The sequence below is a fragment of the Anarrhichthys ocellatus genome, unplaced genomic scaffold (assembly GCF_004355925.1).
Source record: "Anarrhichthys ocellatus isolate YVR2014 unplaced genomic scaffold, GSC_Weel_1.0 scaffold37, whole genome shotgun sequence".
Classification (NCBI taxonomy): domain Eukaryota; kingdom Metazoa; phylum Chordata; class Actinopteri; order Perciformes; family Anarhichadidae; genus Anarrhichthys; species Anarrhichthys ocellatus.
In genome coordinates this window covers 1,691,762-1,714,051 of record NW_022280067.1, presented here as the reverse complement: position 1 = coordinate 1,714,051, position 22,290 = coordinate 1,691,762, and the positions used below count along the sequence as shown (strand labels likewise).

Below are 22,290 nucleotides of genomic sequence, written 5' to 3'. Positions count from 1 at the left end.
AAAATGCACATGAATAAAACAGTCACAACCACGACAAAAAAATGCACAAAAATGCACCACTATATTTAATAACGATAATACAATTTTTGACAGCCAATAATATCTAAAAAGCACAGTAAATAACAAGACATAACACACAGGTGCTTTTTCATTTTGGGTAAATTTGAAGCAATGTATTGGGGTAGGGTTAGTACTGTAATCATAATGAAATGCAGCAGCAGTTTGTATGCAGTGCATATAAAGTCTATGTGTTGTGGATCTACATCCGAAATTTGTACTGTACAAGGACCATTTACATGGGTTGCCCATTACAAAGGGCTAAGCTGTTACAAACGTGCTGAAAGACCTTTACTTATAGACAGAGACAAGAAGGAAGACAGCTTAGTAATAAACCAATTGGGGTCTGACACATACAGTACAGTGAGCTTTCTTTAGCTTATAAAAACACCCATGTATTCATTTAAGGTGGACGCCAAATGGATACATAGGGCTCTACCTTGTCAAAGTGGTGCACAAGATAACTGTGTGTGGAAAAGTAATAACATGACAGCCATAGACAACACAGTTACAGTTACATGTTTTAACGTTGGGAGTATTTAAGTGACAAGACAGAGGTGAGTATCAATTATCAAGGAAAAGAAACAAGTGCCGACTGAGGAAAGAGAATCACTCAGAACAAAGTTCTCCTTTTTTTTTTCACACGGATCATTTCATTAATAATTGATGTCGTTGATTTCATGAAGCTTAACACTGGAAAAAAGGGTAGGTGAAGGAGCGGTTTGCTATTATTTTGAATTAAAAAAAATGGTGGATTTCTCATCATTTGTGATGTAGTTTAAGTGACAGGAGTGAGAGGCAACTGTTGTCTGTGAAATCAGTGTGAACTCCATTAATAACACACTAAGATCAACACGAGGCCACGCAAAAAAACAAAACATAAAAATAACACAAGACTCACAGAGTAGTACACAGTGGAAGACAGTGATACAAATACAACAGAGAGGACATTTAACACCATTGGACACCCTTAATAGATGGTCCAGAGATTAGCCAATCACTGTCAGATTTCAGTATTCTGTGCTGTGAGCGTTTCCTTTGTGTAGCTGTGTCCAAATTTAAAAATTCATAAATATCTCATGAAAGCTTTTTTGTAAGAAAAAAACTTTGTATTTCATTTGTCTTTGGAAATTTGGGGGGGCTGGAAAAAGAGGATTTAACGGGTCATTTTGATAAAGAAGTGCACATTTCAAGAATGACATTGCATGCATTACTGTATTATAAAATAATATAAATGGTATTAATCATTAGTAAGTCTGCAGGCATTAGTAAATTACATCTTACCAAGGCATCTCATGCTTTGTTTGTGCATTTGCTTGAAATGATTTATCATTACTTTAAATGGGGTCATTCCCACTAATAATTATGAGTGTGCTTGAATCACATAGAACCTGCAGCGACTAACCTTACTTCCAGAGTCCTTGGCTCCACATTCACCCTTATCGTACCACCATTTGTTTTTCAGCTTGTCTAAGACTCCTTGCTCACTGAGTTTCAATACTGCAAGGTTTACTGGCGTTCTTCACGTGGAAAATAACATAAATAACATTATCAATGTTATTTTATGTTATTATTACATTTACACTGATTAAACTTTTTTTTCTGTCTTTGATTCTCTTTCTTACATTTCTTTCTCTTCTTTCCGTTGCAGTGGTGATAGACGTTGATGCGCCATTTGGCCTAAGCAAAAGCGAGTTTTGCAGAGCCAAATGTGCATTAACGTATCACCTTGAAGTAAGCAGCAAGGGCAACAGATATACTGTATCTCCAAGTACAGTGAGCCAATGGGAACAGGCCAAACTACTGAACTCGTGGTTCATGTCTTGCACTCTTTAGAGAACCTGATTGTCAGCTACAGCATGTGTACGTGCTGATGATTCACATTGCTGAGGCTTGCTGGCTGTGCAGCCGATTCAGCAGGTGACTGGCCTGCTGTCAGTTTGGATTTGGACCCTGTGCTGGTTTGCTGCTTACTTTTGGGAGTTGCATTGAGTTACCCATCACTTTGCTCACTGGGGCTGACCTTGGAATCACCTCCCCCGCTGCCGCACTCTCCTTTGTCGTACCACCATTTGTTTTTCAATTTGTCCAACAGGCCTTGCTCATTCAGTTTTAGTACTGCGAGGTTAACCGCATTTCTTGAAACGATAAAACATACTTGTAAGACAGGGTGAGCCACTTACCAATTGTCTGTCTATCACTCCCTCATTTTAGAGATTAAAACAAATTGATTTACGTCTATTAACCCCCCCTCCCCTCTCATAGTATTTGGGTAGTTCTATCACAAAATAGCTTATCTCATGTAATCAGGATCAAATGTGAGTGCAACATGAATGTTTGTCAAAGGTGGCAGAGCTTAGCCGTGACACAACAGTGAGGACAGAGTGCTAAGACTAGGGGGACTAGTACCTACAGCAACGTACTCACATCCACAACATACATATAACAGTGTCTGGCAAGTGACTCCACTAAAAGAGAGACAACAAAACAGCAGTAACGAGGAAAAAATGGTTAGACCTCATGGAAATATGTCAAAAACATGCAACATTTCGTAAAGAAATCACCACCTAACCCAACTAACCCATTAAAATATATATCTATCTATACTATGTTTGGAGATGGAGGGAGTTTTTAGTGCAACTGATCCAATTGAGGGGCACACTTAGTAAAAGACTATTGCTATCTTAATACATATCTAAATGGTTTCAATATTCAACATTATCAAATGCATATAAAATACATATTGAAACCCAAGCAGTGCCACAATTAACGGGTGGTAAACCATTTTTAGTAACTTCCAATTTCTTTCCACAAAGGAAATGTTCATTAAGTCATTAAATAAAACAAGTGTACTGCAAGGGTTTAGCAAAACACAGACATTTAACTATACATTCCTAAAATATCTTATCAGAAATATACAAACTCATCAATCATTCAAAGTCAATCAAATGAGAAAAAGGGCAGAACAACAAGGCAACATGTTAAGCATATAGAAACATGTAAAAAGACATAAGCTAGGACAGTACTAGACATAAAGACTATAGGAGAGAAATATAAATTTAGATTAAATGGGTGAAGCAATAGAAAAGTTTCAAATCAAAATTAAATTATTTATAATACGTCTTAAATAACCAGCTGAAATCCAGCCTGGATAAGACACTCTAAATCATTAACAATAACAATTTGGGAAACTATTGCAGCAAATTTGTCAATTATTCAAATATATATATGTATATATATATATACATATATATAAAAAAAAACATTTTTTTTTTGCAATTTATCGACTTACAATAAATTGCAATGGTTTTTAAAGAATTTGAAGGGGAAGGGGCTTTACCTCATCTCCTTATACAAACCAGAGACAAATAAGCAAAGCTACATCAGGGTAGGTGGGATACTATAACAACATTGGACACATTGTTATACTATTCCACCCACCTTAATGAGGATCCTTTCGGCGTGGCGATCCCGTAGCCTTTGGAGTCCAGGTTGCCTCCCACCTTCATGGTGTCGCAGGGTTTTCGCTGCTCGATGTACTCGTTCATGGTGGACTCCAGCAGGTAGGCATATTTCCCCTTAGATTTGCGGACCCTCACAACCCCCTCGGCTGTGGTTTTCACAAACACAGAGGGTTCCGCACTGCGCATGTATGTCCACATTTTGTCAAAAAGGGCAATTTTTGAGCGCTGTTTTGGAAAAAAAAGACAATGGCAGAAGCGCCTGCTGTTAGTACGATCAGGTCATAAGAGCTTCCAAGCACATTGACTTCTTTACACCTGACATTATAATTTGTCTCGTTTTTAGATATGATTCAACCTGATTACATTTACCTCTGGTATTGATGATTGTGTCTACAGTGCTCACATTGAGATCCAATTGAGAATTGATCACTCTGTCTATAAAAGGGCTGAGCGCAAGCCTCCGGAGGCTGCATTACTCACACCGTTTAGGGGGAGAGGGCCCTCAAACATGAATTTTAGGTACTTTTACACTTGCATACATAGAGGGATGATTGAGACTTCCAGCGCAGACTTTCATGTGGTCATGCACTATCCGATTTTCAGCAGAGGAGCATGCTTCATCAAGAGGTGAAGTAAGTAGCCTTTCAGCTACTAAGGCTAAAACCTACAGCCTTGTTTCCAGAGGTGTAGAATACAAAGACAGTATCTCTTACCCTGAAAAACTCTTTAGTAGAGCCAGAGTCCAGGGTCCCATAGGCTATCTCAGTCTGTTTTGCCAGGTCTTCTGCACTTTCAATGGGAGACACCATCCTCTCGACAGTTAGGAAAGCGGCCAGGTTAGCGGTGTAGGAGGAGATAATGATTAAAGTGAAGAACCACCAAACGCCACCAACAATGCGTCCAGACAGAGACCTATTGGAAAAACAAAAGAAGAAACATTCACTTGTGTTTGTTATCGTTTAAGAGAACTTGACACTGTCTGTTTTATCAAATCATTAATTATTAACAAAAGATTCTACAACTGTAGTCAGTGAGTGGACGTGATTCCACTGAAGTTTCATGTATGTTAAAACACTTTTCTTAAAGAACATTGTGAAGCAAGTGAATGAATAAGTGAAAAGTGAAAGAAAAAGGTTTAAAAGTAAACATGATAGCCTAAAAATGAAGCCACCCTATGACCCAATCAATGATCAGTGTCATCTCGATTTAACACTTCAATGAACACTTCATTAGTTTTGTCAAAACGTTTCATTGTAGTGGTCAGATGCTTGATTTCTGTGAGTTTTCTTGAAGTCCTACCCATTGTAAAGAATGCGTTCACAAATAAAGACAAAGACTTGAAGATGATTCACCCTTTGCAGTGTGCAATAATGCAACATCTATGCTTAAAGTAATATGTTGAAGTTCTGTCTAGGGTTTAATAACATTGCTCTCAGCTCGACAAATATGTTAAACAAAGGAGGACAGCCTTGCATCAGTTGAATAAATAAACTAACATTATATAGCACTATATAACACGGTCTCCTGATTTGGAGTCATGCTGACACCTCTCACATCACCGGGATGAGATGTAGAAGACACGTTGAATCATCTTTCATCTCTGTGGAATACATGACTCAAAACTTACTTACAAGTTCCTCCTCTCACAAGTTATTAAATCTATATATACAAAAGTTCATCTGACACTAAATTTATAAAGAAGCACCATTACCCCAACGCGACCTACGGGATGTGTATGAAGAAACTACAAAATAAAAGAGTGAAAAGAGTAAATCTAGAGATTATATATATATATATACATATATATATATATATATATATATATATATCCACCTATGAACAAATAAATACAAAGCAGGACTTCTCCTACCAACACTGACCCTACACACGCTGAAATATCCTCAGTACTGCGAGTGGCCCTAACATTTTGTAAAGGTCATTACCAACCAGAAAACAACATGGATGGATAAATACTGAAAGGACTATTTTTCTTTATTTCTGAAGAAATTTTCCAGAAATGAGAAAGAGGTTTGTCTTTTGTGTAGCAGCAGAAAAAAAAGTTATTGTCAGCTGAATCAAAGAAGTTTATCTGATATGGCAAAGCTACATATGACAATGTGTTAACAGTACCTTGTTAACATACAGCTAGAATTCAACATGTCTGTTAAAAACTACTGTGCGTAACCATGCAGATGTTCAACACATTTGTCATGCTATCATGCTCAATTTAGCATTTTAGTATGATATGCTATCTAGCATGTAATTATTGCTCAAATTAGCTTGTAAACAGTCATTTGAGAGTAGTTACAGATGTGGCTGACAGTAAGTTTAGTTTAGAAATGTCCTTTATTTGACTAAAGTGTTGTAAAGTTGAAAATTAGACCCGTTGGCGAGGATAGAAATGTGAGTGAATTGTCAAAGTTAATCTTTGCCTGTTGATTCTAGTAAGTCCATTACAAATATACTGATACTTCACTCAAGTGAACTAAAGTGTTGGACCAACAGACCGCTAGCATAGCAAAAATATACACTTTGTTGACTCGCAATTTGCAAGGTTACAGATTAATCTCTTTAAGCAGTTGCTGGGAAACATGACAAAGCACACTTACATTCAAAGTTATAAATGCATGAAGTCACAAATTATTTTTGGTTAATTAAACAGAGAATAACATGGCAGTCAATGATGTTTCTGACCTACCTAGGTGAGATGTCACAGCCTTGGCGCATGAAGGCTCCAAGGGAGAACCAGAGGCTGTTAAATATGCCAAACTCGTTAGTCGACTCATTGGTCTGGATCTGCCCGTCCTCATATTCCTCAGTGTGCCACTCATATGGGCTGAAGCGGCTGACGAGGAACAGCACCACGCTGACACCGATGTAGGCAAAAACGATACACATCCAGATCTCGTAGGCCAGCGGGTCCAGGAAAGAGAAGACTCCTGGTTTGGATTTCTGAGGCTTCTTTATCATGATAGAGATTCCCAGAGACATGAAGGGTTTGGAGAAGTCAATCACCTCCTCTCGGACCAACGTGATGGTCAGAGGAGCCACTGCGATATCTGCTTTCTATCAAACCAAAGGACAAAATAACCAGAGTAAGTGGCATGCGGTATTAATTAAGACTTAAGTGACCTCTTGATGAAGACAACTCACCCCGTACACTAACTCTCCAACCATCCCATTCCATATTTTGGTCTCTGCATCTCTGGCTCCGTATTTCCCATCCCCCACTATTTTCAGTTGATATTTGAAGCCGCAGTGCTTCGCTATCTCCGCAGCCAGATCTACACAGTAACCCTCGTAGCGCTCATTGTCTACAAAAAGGTCAGAGTTCTTTTTCAGCATTACATACGGAGCTTCCTGGAGGACAGAGACAAAAACAGAAAACAGGACTCAGCACAAGAGGTTTGAAATTACAATGTTAAGCGCAGCTTCAAAAACAAGGGTTTCAGATCGGGCTCATGAGAACATAATACAGAGGGCATAGTCTAACACAAAACAAATACTTGTTGCAAGAGATTAGTAGCCTGGTATTCTGGTTGTCATTCTGAAGACAAGATTCATAAAGCCTAACCTCTCATTAAAACGAAATGTGAGGTTAAAAATACTTCCATAGTAGGCAAATTCAGTCTAAATCAAATAAGGTTTCCAACTGTTTCCCCAGCTCCACCAGAAGGGAGACACTGGAAAGACAATTAAAGAAGCTTAAACTAAGTTATACAATCATATATTCTGATATTTACCAAGATGGTGGTGACAATAACTGTTTTGTTTTCCATTCCTGTTGAGTCATTTGCTGAGACATCCACTTTGGTGACAGCCATTTTGTCAACTTCATTCCAGTATCCAATCTTTTGGGAGGAAAAACAATAACATCCATGTAATGTGTGAGTGCTACTTTAAGCTTTACATAATCTGATCCTCAAATTTAAACCATCCACAAGATGGAAAAAAAAAGTTATATTAAATTAGATACGTATTTAACCATCCAGATGCCGACCTTTACGGGACCGTTGGTCTTTAATTCCATTATGTTCACTGAGTAGTTGACTCGCTTGCCATGCTGATCGAACTGAATGTTTCCTGTCAGGCCTTCCACACGAACCTTAGAGACGGAAAATCAAAACCTTTACAACATGACATCTGCAACCTGGCTAACACAGCATGTACACAATGATTGCTCAGTCGCATGAAAACATTTTTTTGTGTTTTGCATAATTCATCATACTGCATTCTTCTTGAAATATTTAGTTGGATGTAAGTTGAAGTAGAAGGAGGCATGTAAGCATGCGAGAAGTCTGTGCACTCTTCCTATTGTCCAAGAGGTAAAGTGTGTTTGGTTATTCTCTAATCTTCTACAAAGTTAGGCTACCAAATCTGGCGTTGCGGCGAAAATGCCAATCCTCCCAATAATCTGAATGAAAGAGCGTTTAACATCGGCTCTAGGGACTGCAGGGAGTACCGGCAAAAAAGAAAATGCCGCGGCCTGCAGCAAAAAGTTGAAACACAATAAACTTTTGGAGAAATGCAACCCTACATCATGCTGATGTGGCTGCATAACTGGTGATCCAAATCTGTACAACCCAGCCATGAGGAAACGGAAGATGTTAATTGTTGTGCAGTAGATTGGTGTCAACGTGCAACTAAGTGAGACTTCCACACAACCCTGCGCTATATTGCCGTAATGCCTGTTTTGATGTGATTGCAGCCTTAGTGCCAAGATCCAAAATTACTTCAAATGGTGTTTCATGCCCAGCTACAACGCAGCAGGAAGTTATGAGTGTGTTGAGATACTTGGAAAATATTTTCCATCTCTTCTCTTATTAACTTAAATAATAAATGGGCCAAAACAGGAAGGACCATTAGGAAGATTATAGGTATCCTGTGGAGTTTTTGTGTTAAATCAGTTTAAATGCAGTGTTTTTACCAAAACCTCAAAAACATGTTGAATGGATTTAATTTCTCATAACACATATTATACAGTATGTGCTTATCATCAGATATGATTGATACCGACCCTGTGTCCGCTGTCTTGCACCGATGGGGTGGCTAAAGATTGCTATTCCTCACCTTTTATATGTATATCCAGCCCTCCTGTGTAGCAGTCGAAGGCATCAAATCTCACCCTGGATACAATTTGGTTGTGGACGCCCATCTCTACGGAGCCACATGGCCAATAGGGAGGCCAAGTCAGAGTGGTAGAGATACCCTTTGAGCATCCTGTCAATTCAACTGCATTGTGAATTATAATTTTTGAGGTAAACGTAATTGTGGATTACATTTTTAATCGTGGATTACGCTTACTTTTGACGTATCACAAAATAATTTAAATGAGTTTGCAGAAGTCGGCATAGGGAGGAAGTCACGTTAATGAAGGATCAAAAAACCCAAATAATTCCCCAGGTGTCCCCATGTCCCCATGGTGTCCCATGTCAACCAAACCTAACCAAGCAGTAGTTTTTTTGCTAAAACCTGACCTTGTACTTTAGTTGCGTTTTTGTTTGTTTTTAATTTTGTAGTAATTTTAAGACAAACCATCACGTTTTTTATTACATCGAACCAAGTAAGTAGATTTGTTGCCAACACCTAACTGAAAAAGTTTCCCTTTCGAAACGTAATTCAGAGCGCAGTTTAGTTGTATGGGAAAGTCATTTTGTAGGAAACACGGTTGGTCAGTTGGTTGATTGCTCTTATCAAAATCCAATGATGATCCTTAACCCTTGGTGCAAAATCATAGGCATTTTTTCTTCAGAAAATATCTTTTATGTTTTTGACAGATTTTCTAGTGAGATCTTTTATCACTTGCTCCTGGCTTAAAAGGCAGTTCAGATCCTGTAACTACAACCAAAAAACACTTTGGCTTCACTTTGTCTGTCAAGCTTGATTTCTCAGCAGGAGTGAAGCTAATCTTGATTCAACGCTCAGAGGACAGTCTCTGGGTAGACCTCTGTGTCTCTTCTGAAGAATAGCTGTCACCATATCTGAGCATGGTGAAAACCTCAGTCTTTCAATGTGAAGTACTTTCTGTGGGTGTTTTGTGCATTTCCTGAGGGAGATCTGCTGTTACCACGGCAACACGGCTTCACCAACAAAAGGATGTGTGTGTATACGTGTAATCAGTGTTACCTGTTTCAGCGCGCGTTCGATCTCCATTCCCTGGGCCCACGGAACAGCAGGATTGGCCAGGCAGTCACCATTGTTGGCTCTCCTGGTGAAGTCGATGCGCTGTTTGTGCAGGTAGCGGAAGGCCTCCGTCATCACCTGCACGGCGTCGTAAGTCAACGCTGATGTGTACTAGAGCAGAACAATGGGGAAAAAGAAGTTAGGGATGAGTTTGTCAGAGAGGTAGGAATTAAGCTAACTCTCTCCTATGCGTGATAGAGCTTATTCCTGTGTTGTTCGAGAACTATTAAAACTCATCAATCAGCCATTCTGTCGCAACAGATGACATGTTCTTTCATTACATAATATTCATGGGCTCTGTAGTTTAGTTTGAGTTGAACCCACACATGTCCTGCTACCATAAATACGCCAAAAGAGCATCAAATCCACAACTGGAAATGGTCCACAACAAAAAAACACAAAGTTTGTCTCTTGATTTAGTAACCATTGCTAAAACCTCAAGCAAATGTTATTTGTTTTGGCCTTTTAGGATTTGGAATTTATTTTCAGTCTTATCCTTTCAAGATGTAACAGTTTTCTTCACTTTTAATACATTTTAAAACAGTGACAGTTAAATTGGAACTTTAAGACCAAGAAATCACAAAATGGATGTCAGTAAACTGCAGACTGTGCAGGCAGCTCATGTTCACCAGTGCAGCCGAAGGTTGCTTAGTACCAAAGGATACCAAATAGATGAGAAGCAAAAGATCTAACACTGGTGTTGGGTGAGAGCCTCCAGGACATAGTTATTTTTTGTCACTTGTTATGGCCGGGCAGATTTCTCAACAACTTCATTCCATTTGGGCAAAAATAATAAATCTGTGGGGTCTCAATTAGCAGGAATGAGACACTTCACTGCAGATGGCTTTGTGACTTCTCTCAACTGCATCCGTGCTTCTAAATATTAGTCTTCAATGTCTTGAGGCAAACTACATAGGACGTATCACGTCTGTGCCTCAAGTCAAAGCATGGATCTTGAACACAACCTCGCCTCATCAATTTTTTAGGGTTTGAATAATTAGTTGACAAAAGAGGCTTTAACTCCAAGTTGTGCCATTAAATTCAACTTGCCAACCAGTGAGGACCAACATCAATATCCTCTGAAGTTCTAAACACACAAACAACACACCCTCTGTTCATCCTCCTTGGCATTTAAGTATCTTGTCCTAATTAGTGTATTTTATAGCCTATGTCTGGTGGTCTTTTATTTTTCCTGCTGTATTTATGGTATGAGCTGCACTAGTTTGTTCTGAGCTGAAAATGTCAGAGTGATTTTTCACCCAGACTTGAACCACTTGCAGCAGCCTAGCTGTGTGGCTATAAAACAGATCTTGAACTTTGACAATTTTGCAGACAGACTGTGGGAGAATATTGTTGCCGATGGCTCATGTTTCAATGTGAGAAGTTTACAGTAAGTAGTTTAGAGACAAAGAGTGGGAGGCGAGAGAGAGCTGGTACTATATTAGTCACATCAAAGGACAAGGAGAGGCGGTAACTATCATAACATCCTGATTTCAATTACATTACATGCAAATAAAGTGATAAATGTAGTATACATGCCAAAACTCAGCTCATGGGAAAATGTGTGCATGTGTAGTTGTAACAGTGCATAAGAATCTTTACTTCGAGAGGTGTTTAATGATGCACACAGTGTGTACTTACAGTGGTGAAGTTGGGTGATGCTGATGGAAACAGCATACTTTTACTTACATTAGAGCAAATGAGCCACTTTTAAGTGCTTACGAAGATATTTTCACTCAACAATCCCAGCCCGCCAATATGTATATAGAAAGAAAACTCACCCTTATTTTATCGTCGGCACCAGGATATTCCTTCTCTTCTAGGGCCTCCCATCTCTGGTCAAACTTCGACACCAAAGGATCATCAAAATCAACAATCTGAAAGCCTGACACGTTGGCACCGCCATACTGGATTTTGGTTAGATCCCCATCAACGAAACCCTGAAAAACATAAAATTAAGTTATTTTTCTATGAGAAACATTTTTGGAAAGATACAAAGTGATGACACAATCTTTGAACAAATGTAGAAGCTGTGTCAACTTACCAGATTAGCTATGATGTAGTGGTAGCCTTTAACATGTCGGCCAATTGTGATGACCTGTAGGGTTACGAGACACACAAAGTATAAGCTCCCACTGGAATAAAGAAACAAGTCTTGGGCAAACAAGATAGCATTATAAAGGTTTTTGAAAGAAGTTATTTTAGACAATTTGGGCTTTTTTTTAAATGACTCACAATATGATTAATAGCCATTTCAAAGCTGTATGTTGTCATTATTATTTTTGGAAAATTTGCATTGCAATTCTTTAATGGACCAGGAGTCTGATAATCAGAGATAAGGCAATCATAAATGTAATGAAAACAAATCAACCATTATATTCAGACATTGCAACCCTAACATGGCTGACAGTCCAGGGTATTATCACTGAATGAAAAAAACGGTGGTGTTCACAGTCACAAATACTGCTAGACAGAGGTATCCAATTGTGAATACACTTCCCTTATCAGTGGAGCAGAAAAGCAGAAAATAACAGAAATATATCAGCTATGTTGCATTTCTGTACCTCTTATAAATGACACACCTGAAACTAATCCCACTGCTTGACTGGCACCTCCGTTCGTCAGGGCCGCTACTTGAAGCAGATTTGAATAATAACGTCTTGTATCTCCCACGTAAATGTCTTTGACATGAAGCAAAAAACCTCCACCTGAACGGATTCTGTTTTTCCCAGATAAACAGGCACCGAGGCTGAGGGCATTGATTTCATTCAGCATTTGGTTAAATAGACGTTGGCATGCTTTAAATGCTAATCGATAAGCCTCTCTCCTGGGTAAAAAGTGAAGTAAATATAACTTGTTTATGTGCATCTGTTTTGCCTTTAATTGCAGTTTCATTTACAGCCTGAATGAACAATTAGTGCAATTGTTATGGTGCCTTTCAACATCTGCTGGGCTGCCGGGTCCATGTGACAATGTTGTTTTTATAAAGGCTGTATCAAATGCACATATTTTGGCTAAAAAACACTTTTGTCCTGCAGGACAAATTAAAGGACAATAGGGTTGTTAGCATTTCCTGCATAAAATTAATAAAAAAATACTGCAGATAATTTCTGAGTGTTATTTACACTTCTTGATTCTATTCACACATAATGAGGTATTTCGACTTGTGTCTACCAATGCATTGATTAATATTTTCATTCTGATATCTTTAGAAATGGGATATCTCCAAAATATATTGAGGCACCACTCAGTATATCATATCAGAAGCAACCCAACCAGAGGCCTTTATGGTCAGCAGTGGAATCAAAATCCTATCTTTTAAAAAAAGTGAGATGCTAATAGATTGTTGTAATAATCATGAGACAAATCAGACAAAAGGCAACATGTGAACTATTGTTCCCTCCATTGTGTCCCTCCATGTTTCTGATAGTCAAGACAGGATCATAAGAAAAGAAAAGATACTAGCCTCCTTGAGTTACCATCAAACCAGAGGCCCGCCTCACCGAGGTCTATGCAATCTTAAACTCCATTCACACGCCAAATGTGGAATGGAAAAGTTAAAAAAAGACAAACTGAGCAACAGTCTGTCTCCTGAGAGCAGACTGATGCAGTCAGTGCATTATTTGTTCCAACAGCTGGAGCATCCCATATTCCTTTACCTGAATCCCAGGACACCTAACTCGCTTGCAAGTCTGGTGTCAGCAGGGAAATACAAAGCTGCTTCACTGACATTTCACTTTGACATATCAAAGAAAGACAACACAACAACACTAAAATCCCTGTGCTAACGTTAAATTTGGACAACCAAGCAGTCTAAATCACGTCAAGAAAACTCCTTATGTAGGTTCTCAATGAACGTGAACAGAATGACACAAGACACTCTTTACCTGCTCCATGATGTCTTTGACTTTGTCCTGTTCACAGTCCAGGATCACCCTCCTCTCTTTCTTGTTCTCCAAATCTTGGAACAGAGTGCGGTAGGCCTCATCCTTCCCCTCGTCTTTCAGGTTTCCCACGTTGATTGCTGTCACATGCCACTTCCTCTCTGCTGCTGTGTCCAGAACAATCTGCAGCGTTGTTAGGCCTGAGGACGGAAAGTGGAGTTAAAACATTTTTCAAGCTCTCTGTCTGACTGATTTATCCGTTGTATTCTTTGGTAGTGAAGACAATTGGAGTTTTTGGTTTCAGAGGTATCCTTCTACAAATGGAACCAATGGAAAGGTAGGAATAAAAAGGTTTTCATGCATTGTGTTTCTGCACAGTATCATTGTCTCTTCTTTGTTGCCCTTTCCCATTTATTTGAAACCAGCTTTCTGGTAATGGGGTATTTTTGGTTGTATATTATTTTCTGTGTGTCCTGTTGTAAGGGCACAGTCACATACAAACTTTAGAAGTGGCCACAAAGAAGGAAAGTCATAGCAATAGAGCACAAACACCAGTGGCGGACGTAGAAAAGATGTGAAAATAAACTCAAAACAAATGTGTCAGACAACACTTATTCAAAAGCATGGGTAAACATAGTTCTTTCAATTCAGACTATTGACTGTCTGCTTATTTAAACCCTTTGGATGTTTTACAGACTGAATGCCTTATGTAAGGAGCTCATCAGGATGACTCACCGGTGTTCTGGTAGGAACCTGACCAACATGTGGGAGGCAAATGGGTCTGACAATACACTACATTGCTCCAATACCAAAAGTTGAAAAAGGCCATTTTTGAGTATTTTTCTTTCTAGATTTTTACTCAAGGTCCACTTAAGCTTTTCACCATATACAGCAGATGAAGATTTCTCAGTTGAGCTGTAGATGTTCAAGCCTTCCATAATCCTTCCATTATTTTCATCACTTTATAAGATGTTCACTGTTTACAAAGTCAAGTATGAACTGTCAAGCTCAATGTTTAAACCAACATGGTGTAAAACTACTAAACGTTCTCAGGATCACCTACTTTGAATGTTATCTGCCAACTGAAATTGCATTATCAGTGGTTATAAACATATACCAATAAATGGGTGTCGAAATTATGAAGAGTTACATTTCCATGACAACTAAGCAAACTTCTTCTGCAGATATAGAGTGTATACTATGGTTGAAAGCTCCAGTCCAAGCAAGTAAACAGACCTTTAATGGAGATTAAAGTCCAGAATGGACTGACGTGTCCATTCCCTTTCCCCACCCTTCTCTTGGCCTTTAGGGAAGGTGTAGACAAGCGTGTGTCGTTCTCCATCCCTCCCTCATCCCTCACTGGCTTCCCACCAGTAGAAATTACTGAATGTGTTTAATCGAAGCACTGTGCCTGGAGCAACTTATCCCTGTCCTCTGTCGAAGCAGTTGAGTGTTTTTATTCAACAATCTTTACATCAATACCATCTTATGAGCTCAACTGTTTCATTCTTTACTCCAAAACCAATAAAACAAAAGGATACATTAAAGAACATGCTGTACTTTTTCAAATCAATTACATGTAGCACCTTTCCATCAATCTGAAGCAAAGTCTATTAAAGGCCAAGACTAGAGTCTCCATTTGAACCTATGTTCGTATCACCTTTTCTATCTAGTTTCACAGCTGAATATCTCTCTGATATTGATCCTTTGTCTGCAGCGGGCCATTGGAGAGAGGTTTGATAAACAGGTTGAGCGTTTCCTTGCTACAGTGAGGTGAATTACAGATAAAATCAATTTCATGCGATGCAGCAATGGTTTTATGATGGTGGGGAGGAAAATGGGGACTTGCAGTTTTATCTGAATGAACTATACATCATAATTACAGTAAGGTCATTATAGTGTGGTTAAATTTGACTGTTTCATCAATGCTTATTAAATGAGATAATTTAGAGTGATTCAAAGAGAAGATACATAGAGGACAAAAGCAAAATGTAAGCGTAAAGCTTGATTCTACATTAATGATGGTTACAGTTAATTCTCTGTAGTGTCTTTGACCATTGGGCCATATGAGAGTGGGGCCATCCTTGAATCATTATTTTTCGATTGGCTCTTATGTAGCAGCCTCATCACTATTGTAAATTAATTAATACTCATAGCTGGAAGGCTACTCATTTTAGCTGTTACAAAGCTACAGCTTCTCCTGCTCACAGCAAGAGAGTAATGTTGAGTAATGTTTGAAAAAGTAGTGCCAATGCAGTTTGATTAAAGGAAAACTGTGTATTGGTCAAAATATAAATAGACATTTATTTATTTTCATGACATAATCTGTTTACATAATGAGGTCCAAAAAATGATCTAAAGAGATTATTAAAAATGCATGCTACAGAGGGAAATTCCCCAGAGCTTCACATCAGTGCAGCCACAGTCTTTGCATCTTGCGTTGTGTGCATTATTATTTGATAACTACCTCATTTATATAATCGTCACAGAAAATGTTTTTGTTGGCTATATGCTGTATGTATATGTTTGGCTGGCAGGTGTTCAGTAAAACTGAATAACTAGACAATTATACCACAGTGTAACCAGTATTCTAAATAAGGGCACAAGGTAACTGTAGCAACACGTTTTTATTAATTACTCATTGGTAATATTATTTGTATTCATTGTTTGTTATATTACAGTCCAGCTCATTCAAATGTGCCTTCAGATTTACTCAGTGACTACTGTACTTAACAAAAATGAACGACGGCGCATTTTGGTGTGTTATCAGTTTAATATCCAACAACAATTCCATAGGTGTCTTTACCACTGAGTTATCAGCCCCAAAACAACCAAAAGGCAACTAGACCACTACGCCATTGCTTATACAATTCGAATGTTTTGGATTTCTTTCTCCAATCTGCTGCGCATCAGTTTATTCTAGATATTATCAGTCCGTCCGTACAATGAACCTTGTGATATAATAATAAATAATAAAAACCTTTGTTGCTCCTCTAAATACAGAACTCAAGCGGAGACTTGGCTTCGCTGGTTTCCTCTGCAGTTCAAAGACTGCTGTATGCAGCATATTCCCCTTGGATTAGAACGGTTTGTTATCACTCCTCTTTAGAATGAGACATATGTTGTGTCTTGGCTTGCAGCCAACATTATGCCATCCATTTAAACAGGCAGAGCGCTACCATTGTACTGATGTGATTGCCCATTTGCCACTAAGTTGCACTGAATTTAAAAGGTCAGAGGAGAAATCCATGAACTGTATGCAAAATGGCATTTTTTTAATTCAGCAATTTGATAAAGCATAGAGATAATCACAACTGTGAAGGTGGAGTAACAATAAACCATAACTTCCTCTGTCCGAGTGAGGAGATTATTTCTTTCCTTGTGATCACACATGCAGCTTAACTCAATACTCCTTGATCAACAGCATCTCGATGAGTTGATGGATGTGACTGTATGATCATATGCAAATTATGATGGAAAACTATTCAAATGAGGCAAGTAAAGCCTCATAAATAATGCATAGAGGAAAGCAGTTCAATAACAGGCTTCATATGCTTGCTTCAAGCTATTGTTTCCTCACATATCCACAGTGGTAAACGTTGAGCATCGTTCCCCAGGTATACAGTACATAATCCACCTTCTGCATAACACCAACTGAAGCGCCACTAAAAAAATCAATTGGTAAGTGCTTATAGGTAGTAGTGTGGCAGTAGTGCTGCCGTTAAAGTAATTTGAATTTGAAAATGGTATTATAACAGCTCCCAGATATTGTGAAAAATACAAATTAAAACCATCAAAACATGCAAATGGATACATACATTGTCAACAAAAGTAAGAAATGTTCCACTTTGTTCAAAGGCCGTGAGCCAAATGTAGCCATAGCTGCTGGCTGCAACAGGGCAAGTTGCTGGCTGTACCCGGCTCCTGGGATGGGTACAGGTAAGATGCTGAACTAAAGCAAGAACTAAAGGCATAGCCACAACAACAAAATGGCTAGAGCCACAGTTAAAGGCGGCCCACCCAAACTCGCAAGCTTGGTTTTCCTCACAAAGCTACGTAGAGCTGAGGGCATCAGATGAGTTAATCACTACTCTCAAAAGCTTTCACTAACACAAAGTAATTTGATCCACTGTTAATTTAAATGGAGTGTCTATTTAAGCCTTCAAGATGAATATACTATTTGATTTAGCAATAGTTAGCTGGTCTTGTTGCCTAAACTGTACGTATATATTTTAGGCCCAACCCTGAAGATTTTCCTAAAACTTACTAAGTGGTTTTGTTGCATAAATATGATTTGTTTTTTGTAGCTTAATGTTGCCCCGAAAAGAAGTTGCGATGAGTGACACAATGGGTGTGTCTGTACACAAAAGCAATTGTATTTTGTGACTATCTCACAAACTGCGGTGAGACTGTGTTGAATTAAAACAGCTTTAAGTTTAGAGCCCGACTAGGCAACCAAACATAAATCCAGGTTATGGATGAAAGACACAGTTTTGAATTGTTTGTCTGTGAGGGGTCTCACACTCACTACTTAAAGGGCATTAAACATTGAAATTGGGTGTAAATGGTCAAATGCAGAATCAAACACAATTCCTTATAAGAATGTTGATCAAAGACTCAGACTGTAAAAAAAGTCCTTTTCTCTTCTTTCTTTCTTTCCTTTCTTTCTTTATTAGATATTATTCGAAGTGCTAAATTATCAGAGAACATGTAGGCATTCAGTCAGCCAAAGTAATGCAAAACACAATGCTCAGTTGTGCCTATACGCCCACATACAGTACATCCATTATCTAAGCTGACTGGCTGACAACAGTAGTGTTGCTTCAGCCAATAGCCTCAATGTGCAAATAGAATTCATCATAACCAGTGGCAACTCTATTGCCTCGTCTTCCTCGGCTCCGTCTTTGACTCGCTCAGTGACTTACGATCTCTCTCTCTCTCTCTGTGTCTCTCTCCACACTTCTGTTGCCATGGGAATGAGTGGATCACATTGACCTAATTAGACAGCCATGCAATGATGAAATATGCACAACAGGCCCTTTAGTGCCACAGCGGACGTACAGTAGCGACAGCGGGTCAGGACTAGCATTAGCAAGAGGACAATCTAAAACAGCAGGTTGGAACCTGCCCTCGGATTTTGGAGAGGAACAGTCAGTCAGGGCAAGGCTGACTGGGAGGATGAGCAATGGATTCTGGGAGAAGAGGACGAAAAGCATGTTGAAAAAATATGAGAATGAAGGTATAGCATAAGGGGGATACTGTAGAGAATGAAGGTATAGCATAAGGGGGATACTGTAGATAGATCATGTGTGGTAAGAATGTAAGTGATGTCAAACAATAAGTTAAAGCTAATACAGAGCAGAAATGCACTAAATCCCTCCTAAACCGTTGGTACTACACAGTATTCAGCCTAAACACGAGTGCATAGAAAGAGATCCCACTTCCTGTTACATTAAGACATTCTGTATATTAGTCAGATTTCTGGTAAGCCATCTTTGGGGTTTCATCAAGAATCATTCAACACCCGCAAAGTGCTTTTTGGAAGTTATCCCAAAACTCTTTACCTTTTAGTGTGCAGAAAATACAAATAATGAATGATGTTCATTCTAAAATGAGGAGTAAAAAAGGGGCTTAAGAGGTGTAACCTGAAAGCCGAATATCCCTATTAGAATGAAAGAAAAAAGAAAAGACTTGATAGTGTACTTCCACTGTAACTGGATACGATTGAGGTTTTAATTGTGTTCTTTCACAGAAGAAGCTATTTAAATACAATGGAACACTATCTTTGGAAGAGATTTCCTTTTCAGTGCTGGACAGTCCCTCTGTGCCGCAGGAGGCTGCATTGTTCTCCAAGATTACAACAATTAGCAGATGACACCACGAAATGAGTGACATGACACAGCAAAGAGAGATAACACACAAAGGGCTATTGTGTGTTATTTAGCCTCATTTGGCGTTATCGTCTTTACGCTTTACACAACATGTGTGATATTCAGACACCAGATGTAAGTGGGGAAAAAAGCTACAATTTGAAGACTGATAAAGCATGTGAAGAACCATTCGGACAGCTAAACACCTGCTAAATTAAAATTCCAAGATTTACATCAATCTCGAATTGAAAAAAAGAATCACTGACGAAAGGGATCAAAGAATAGAGATGGAATAGATTTGAATATGAAGTAAGTCTGGATATTACAGTTTGAGGGTGGATCATTTCCATCTTGCAGTAAATCAGTCCATGATCTTGATTGGGATCGCTATCACAGGTGCACTCACTGGCTGAGTAGAGAAGGAAACTGCAAAATTATGATTTTTCTTAAATGTGCAGACTGACAAGTAATTAGTGCAATAATGATACTAACCAATTAGCAGACCAGGAGGTTGGTGAAGCTTGACATTGAGTTAGAGGTAGTGACCACATAATCACCATCTACTAACCTGTGTGTGTATGTAGTGTCAGATGTGTAAAAGAGATAACTGTAAGTAAAACATTCCACCGGTATCACTTCCTGTATGGCTTTTGTGACGAATACAGTAATGCCCTCCCCTAATATGCAAATGTAAACAGCAACAATGAACTTATCTTTGAATATTTAAATGGTAGCACTTAAACAATAGCCTACCTGTTTGGAACAGTGTCATTCTTTTGGGAAAATGCACATGAAGTTATTGGAAAACTTAAACTCCCCAAATCTCACATAATGCCACGACTGGTTTTCACAAATTACAAATCACAAACTTTTTAAAATTTAAAATTTGTGATTTGCAATTGCTTCAAAATATACGGATATTCTGCCTCCCACAAACAACTTATTATTAAACAACTTGTTTTCATTGGGGGGCAGTTATGGGCGTTTTCTGTAATATATTTGTATATATTATATATATGCTATTATTATATATACTTAAATGATACAGAAACATCATCAAAAGAAAGTAATGACAGATCCTGTTTTGCATATTCTCCTTTGGTACTACTCACTAATATTGAACAACTAACTGTCCTCATATAGATTACTCCTCTGTCTACCACTATAATGGGCACACACTTTTAGCTCTGAAGCCAGATATAACTTTTTTCAGTCGTCAGTGTTCATAGCATAAACACATAAGGCAAACAAATCACTTTGTAGAACGAGTATGGAAGTCCACAACTGCAGGGCACATCACCTTTACTGTACGTCAAAGATGACTGCCTCCCCTCCCCTTGATATTACGTAAAACACACTCCCAAACACAGGAGGTGCTATAGTTGATTGTATGTGACAAGCTCTTTGTCAGAAACCAAAAATGCCCTTTACCTGGATTTACCTGTGCTGTGTCACATGCTTACAGTCAGTGTGTTTTGCATATGTTGTGTTTGTGCTGAAAGAAGCAGTTTGAACACAATCTTTGGATTGCATGAGGTCAAACCGTTGTAATCTTTTTTTGAAAGAGACATAATCATTTAAGCAAAGGGCAATGGACGATGTCACTTTAAAATGAGAAAAAAGTCATTTTCAAAGGGCAATGTAGTTTTTAATCAAGGTAGAAATAATTGCCAGCACTAAATATTTAGCTCAACCTGTTCCCACTCGCAACTCGTTGAATACAGCAGCTTAGTCAGTGCAGCTCTGCCTGATATGACTCAGCGGGGCTGTGGGAACCCTTTAGTTAACTCCAGTGTAAACCCTTCTGCGTAGTTATTAAATGGTCAGAGCAAGTGACATAGTATAAAGAGCTTGAAAGTCTGCGCAGGGCCAAACACAGGGATTTGAACCAGCAGACTGCTGTTCATCTCTGTGTGGAACCAAATCAAAGTTTACTTTTTTAATTTTGTTATGTAACATACGCAGCCTACTTAATGCCATTGATGTAACAAAAGTACATATTTTACATCAAACTTCATTATTTAAACCCAAACTACGAACTTTTCCTAACCCTAACCATTTATGTCTTACATAACCAAGTTGTTTTGTTGTGAAGTAAACCTAAAAACTAAGTAAACCTATGTTGGAAGTTAATGTTGAAAAGACACTGTATTGTATAACTGTTATGACTGGAAACTGACACGTGTTCCCTGACATGTCCAAAACCGATGCTAGAGGGGAACCTAGAGCGTCACTGAACAAGCGTTAGTATTTGACGAGTTGTCTTGCGTAGCTACAGCCACATATGTATTCCATTAGACTCTGTCATTATTATGGTAATTTTATGATGCCAACATTAGTGGTAACGTTTGTGGAATCAGATCTGAAAAGATCCTTTCAAAAATGGGGTCCATGACTTACCTCGGTCACTGTCGTACAGGTAGGCAAACTTTTCCCACTTGTAGTACTCGATAAGGCTGAGGAGAGGCCCCTTGATATCGGGTCTCATCTGGATGATGAACTGCTGATTCCCATCCAGAGGGAAGCTGGGCGTAATGAAGGAGACATGGAGCGTCCCACAAAATGACGTGATGGTGTTCACGGACTTCTTGTCGTAGAAGCCGAAAATGGCGTACACTCCTCTTGAGAACTGTGAACAGACTGAAGCAGAGGAAAGAGGTTTGTTAAGGTGTGTTGCTCGATGTTTAGCACACATCCCCTGCATCGGAACAATGACACTTTTCCTCTGTGAAACGAACTGCAGACATTTATTTGTGATGCTTTCAAAGCTCTCTGCCATAATTCACAACAGTGTATACATCCAAGACCGTTATCACAATCCTTTAGAGCACA

At 38.7% G+C, this 22,290-nt stretch overlaps 1 protein-coding gene across 7 annotated transcripts in view; it reads right to left on the bottom strand.

Moving 5' to 3' along the window:
* gria2b (glutamate receptor, ionotropic, AMPA 2b) overlaps nt 1-22,290 on the bottom strand; it is a 47,949-nt gene that overhangs the window by 2,906 nt on the left and 22,753 nt on the right. For 2 of the 7 annotated variants that reach the window (XM_031866881.1, XM_031866879.1), the window contains exons 3-14: nt 21,859-22,098; nt 13,592-13,788; nt 11,749-11,802; nt 11,486-11,644; nt 9,648-9,815; nt 7,522-7,626; nt 7,265-7,372; nt 6,675-6,881; nt 6,220-6,587; nt 4,235-4,433; nt 3,499-3,746; nt 2,081-2,195 (exon numbers count right to left, since the gene is read on the bottom strand). In XM_031866881.1, the coding sequence (XP_031722741.1) occupies nt 2,081-2,195; nt 3,499-3,746; nt 4,235-4,433; nt 6,220-6,587; nt 6,675-6,881; nt 7,265-7,372; nt 7,522-7,626; nt 9,648-9,815; nt 11,486-11,644; nt 11,749-11,802; nt 13,592-13,788; nt 21,859-22,098 (2,168 nt within the window). Of the gene's footprint in view, nt 1-1,456; nt 2,196-3,498; nt 3,747-4,234; nt 4,434-6,219; nt 6,588-6,674; nt 6,882-7,264; nt 7,373-7,521; nt 7,627-9,647; nt 9,816-11,485; nt 11,645-11,748; nt 11,803-13,591; nt 13,789-21,858; nt 22,099-22,290 lie in introns of those variants that run through there. The other 5 variants (XM_031866882.1, XM_031866880.1, XM_031866883.1 and 2 more) reach the window with 4 other exon arrangements.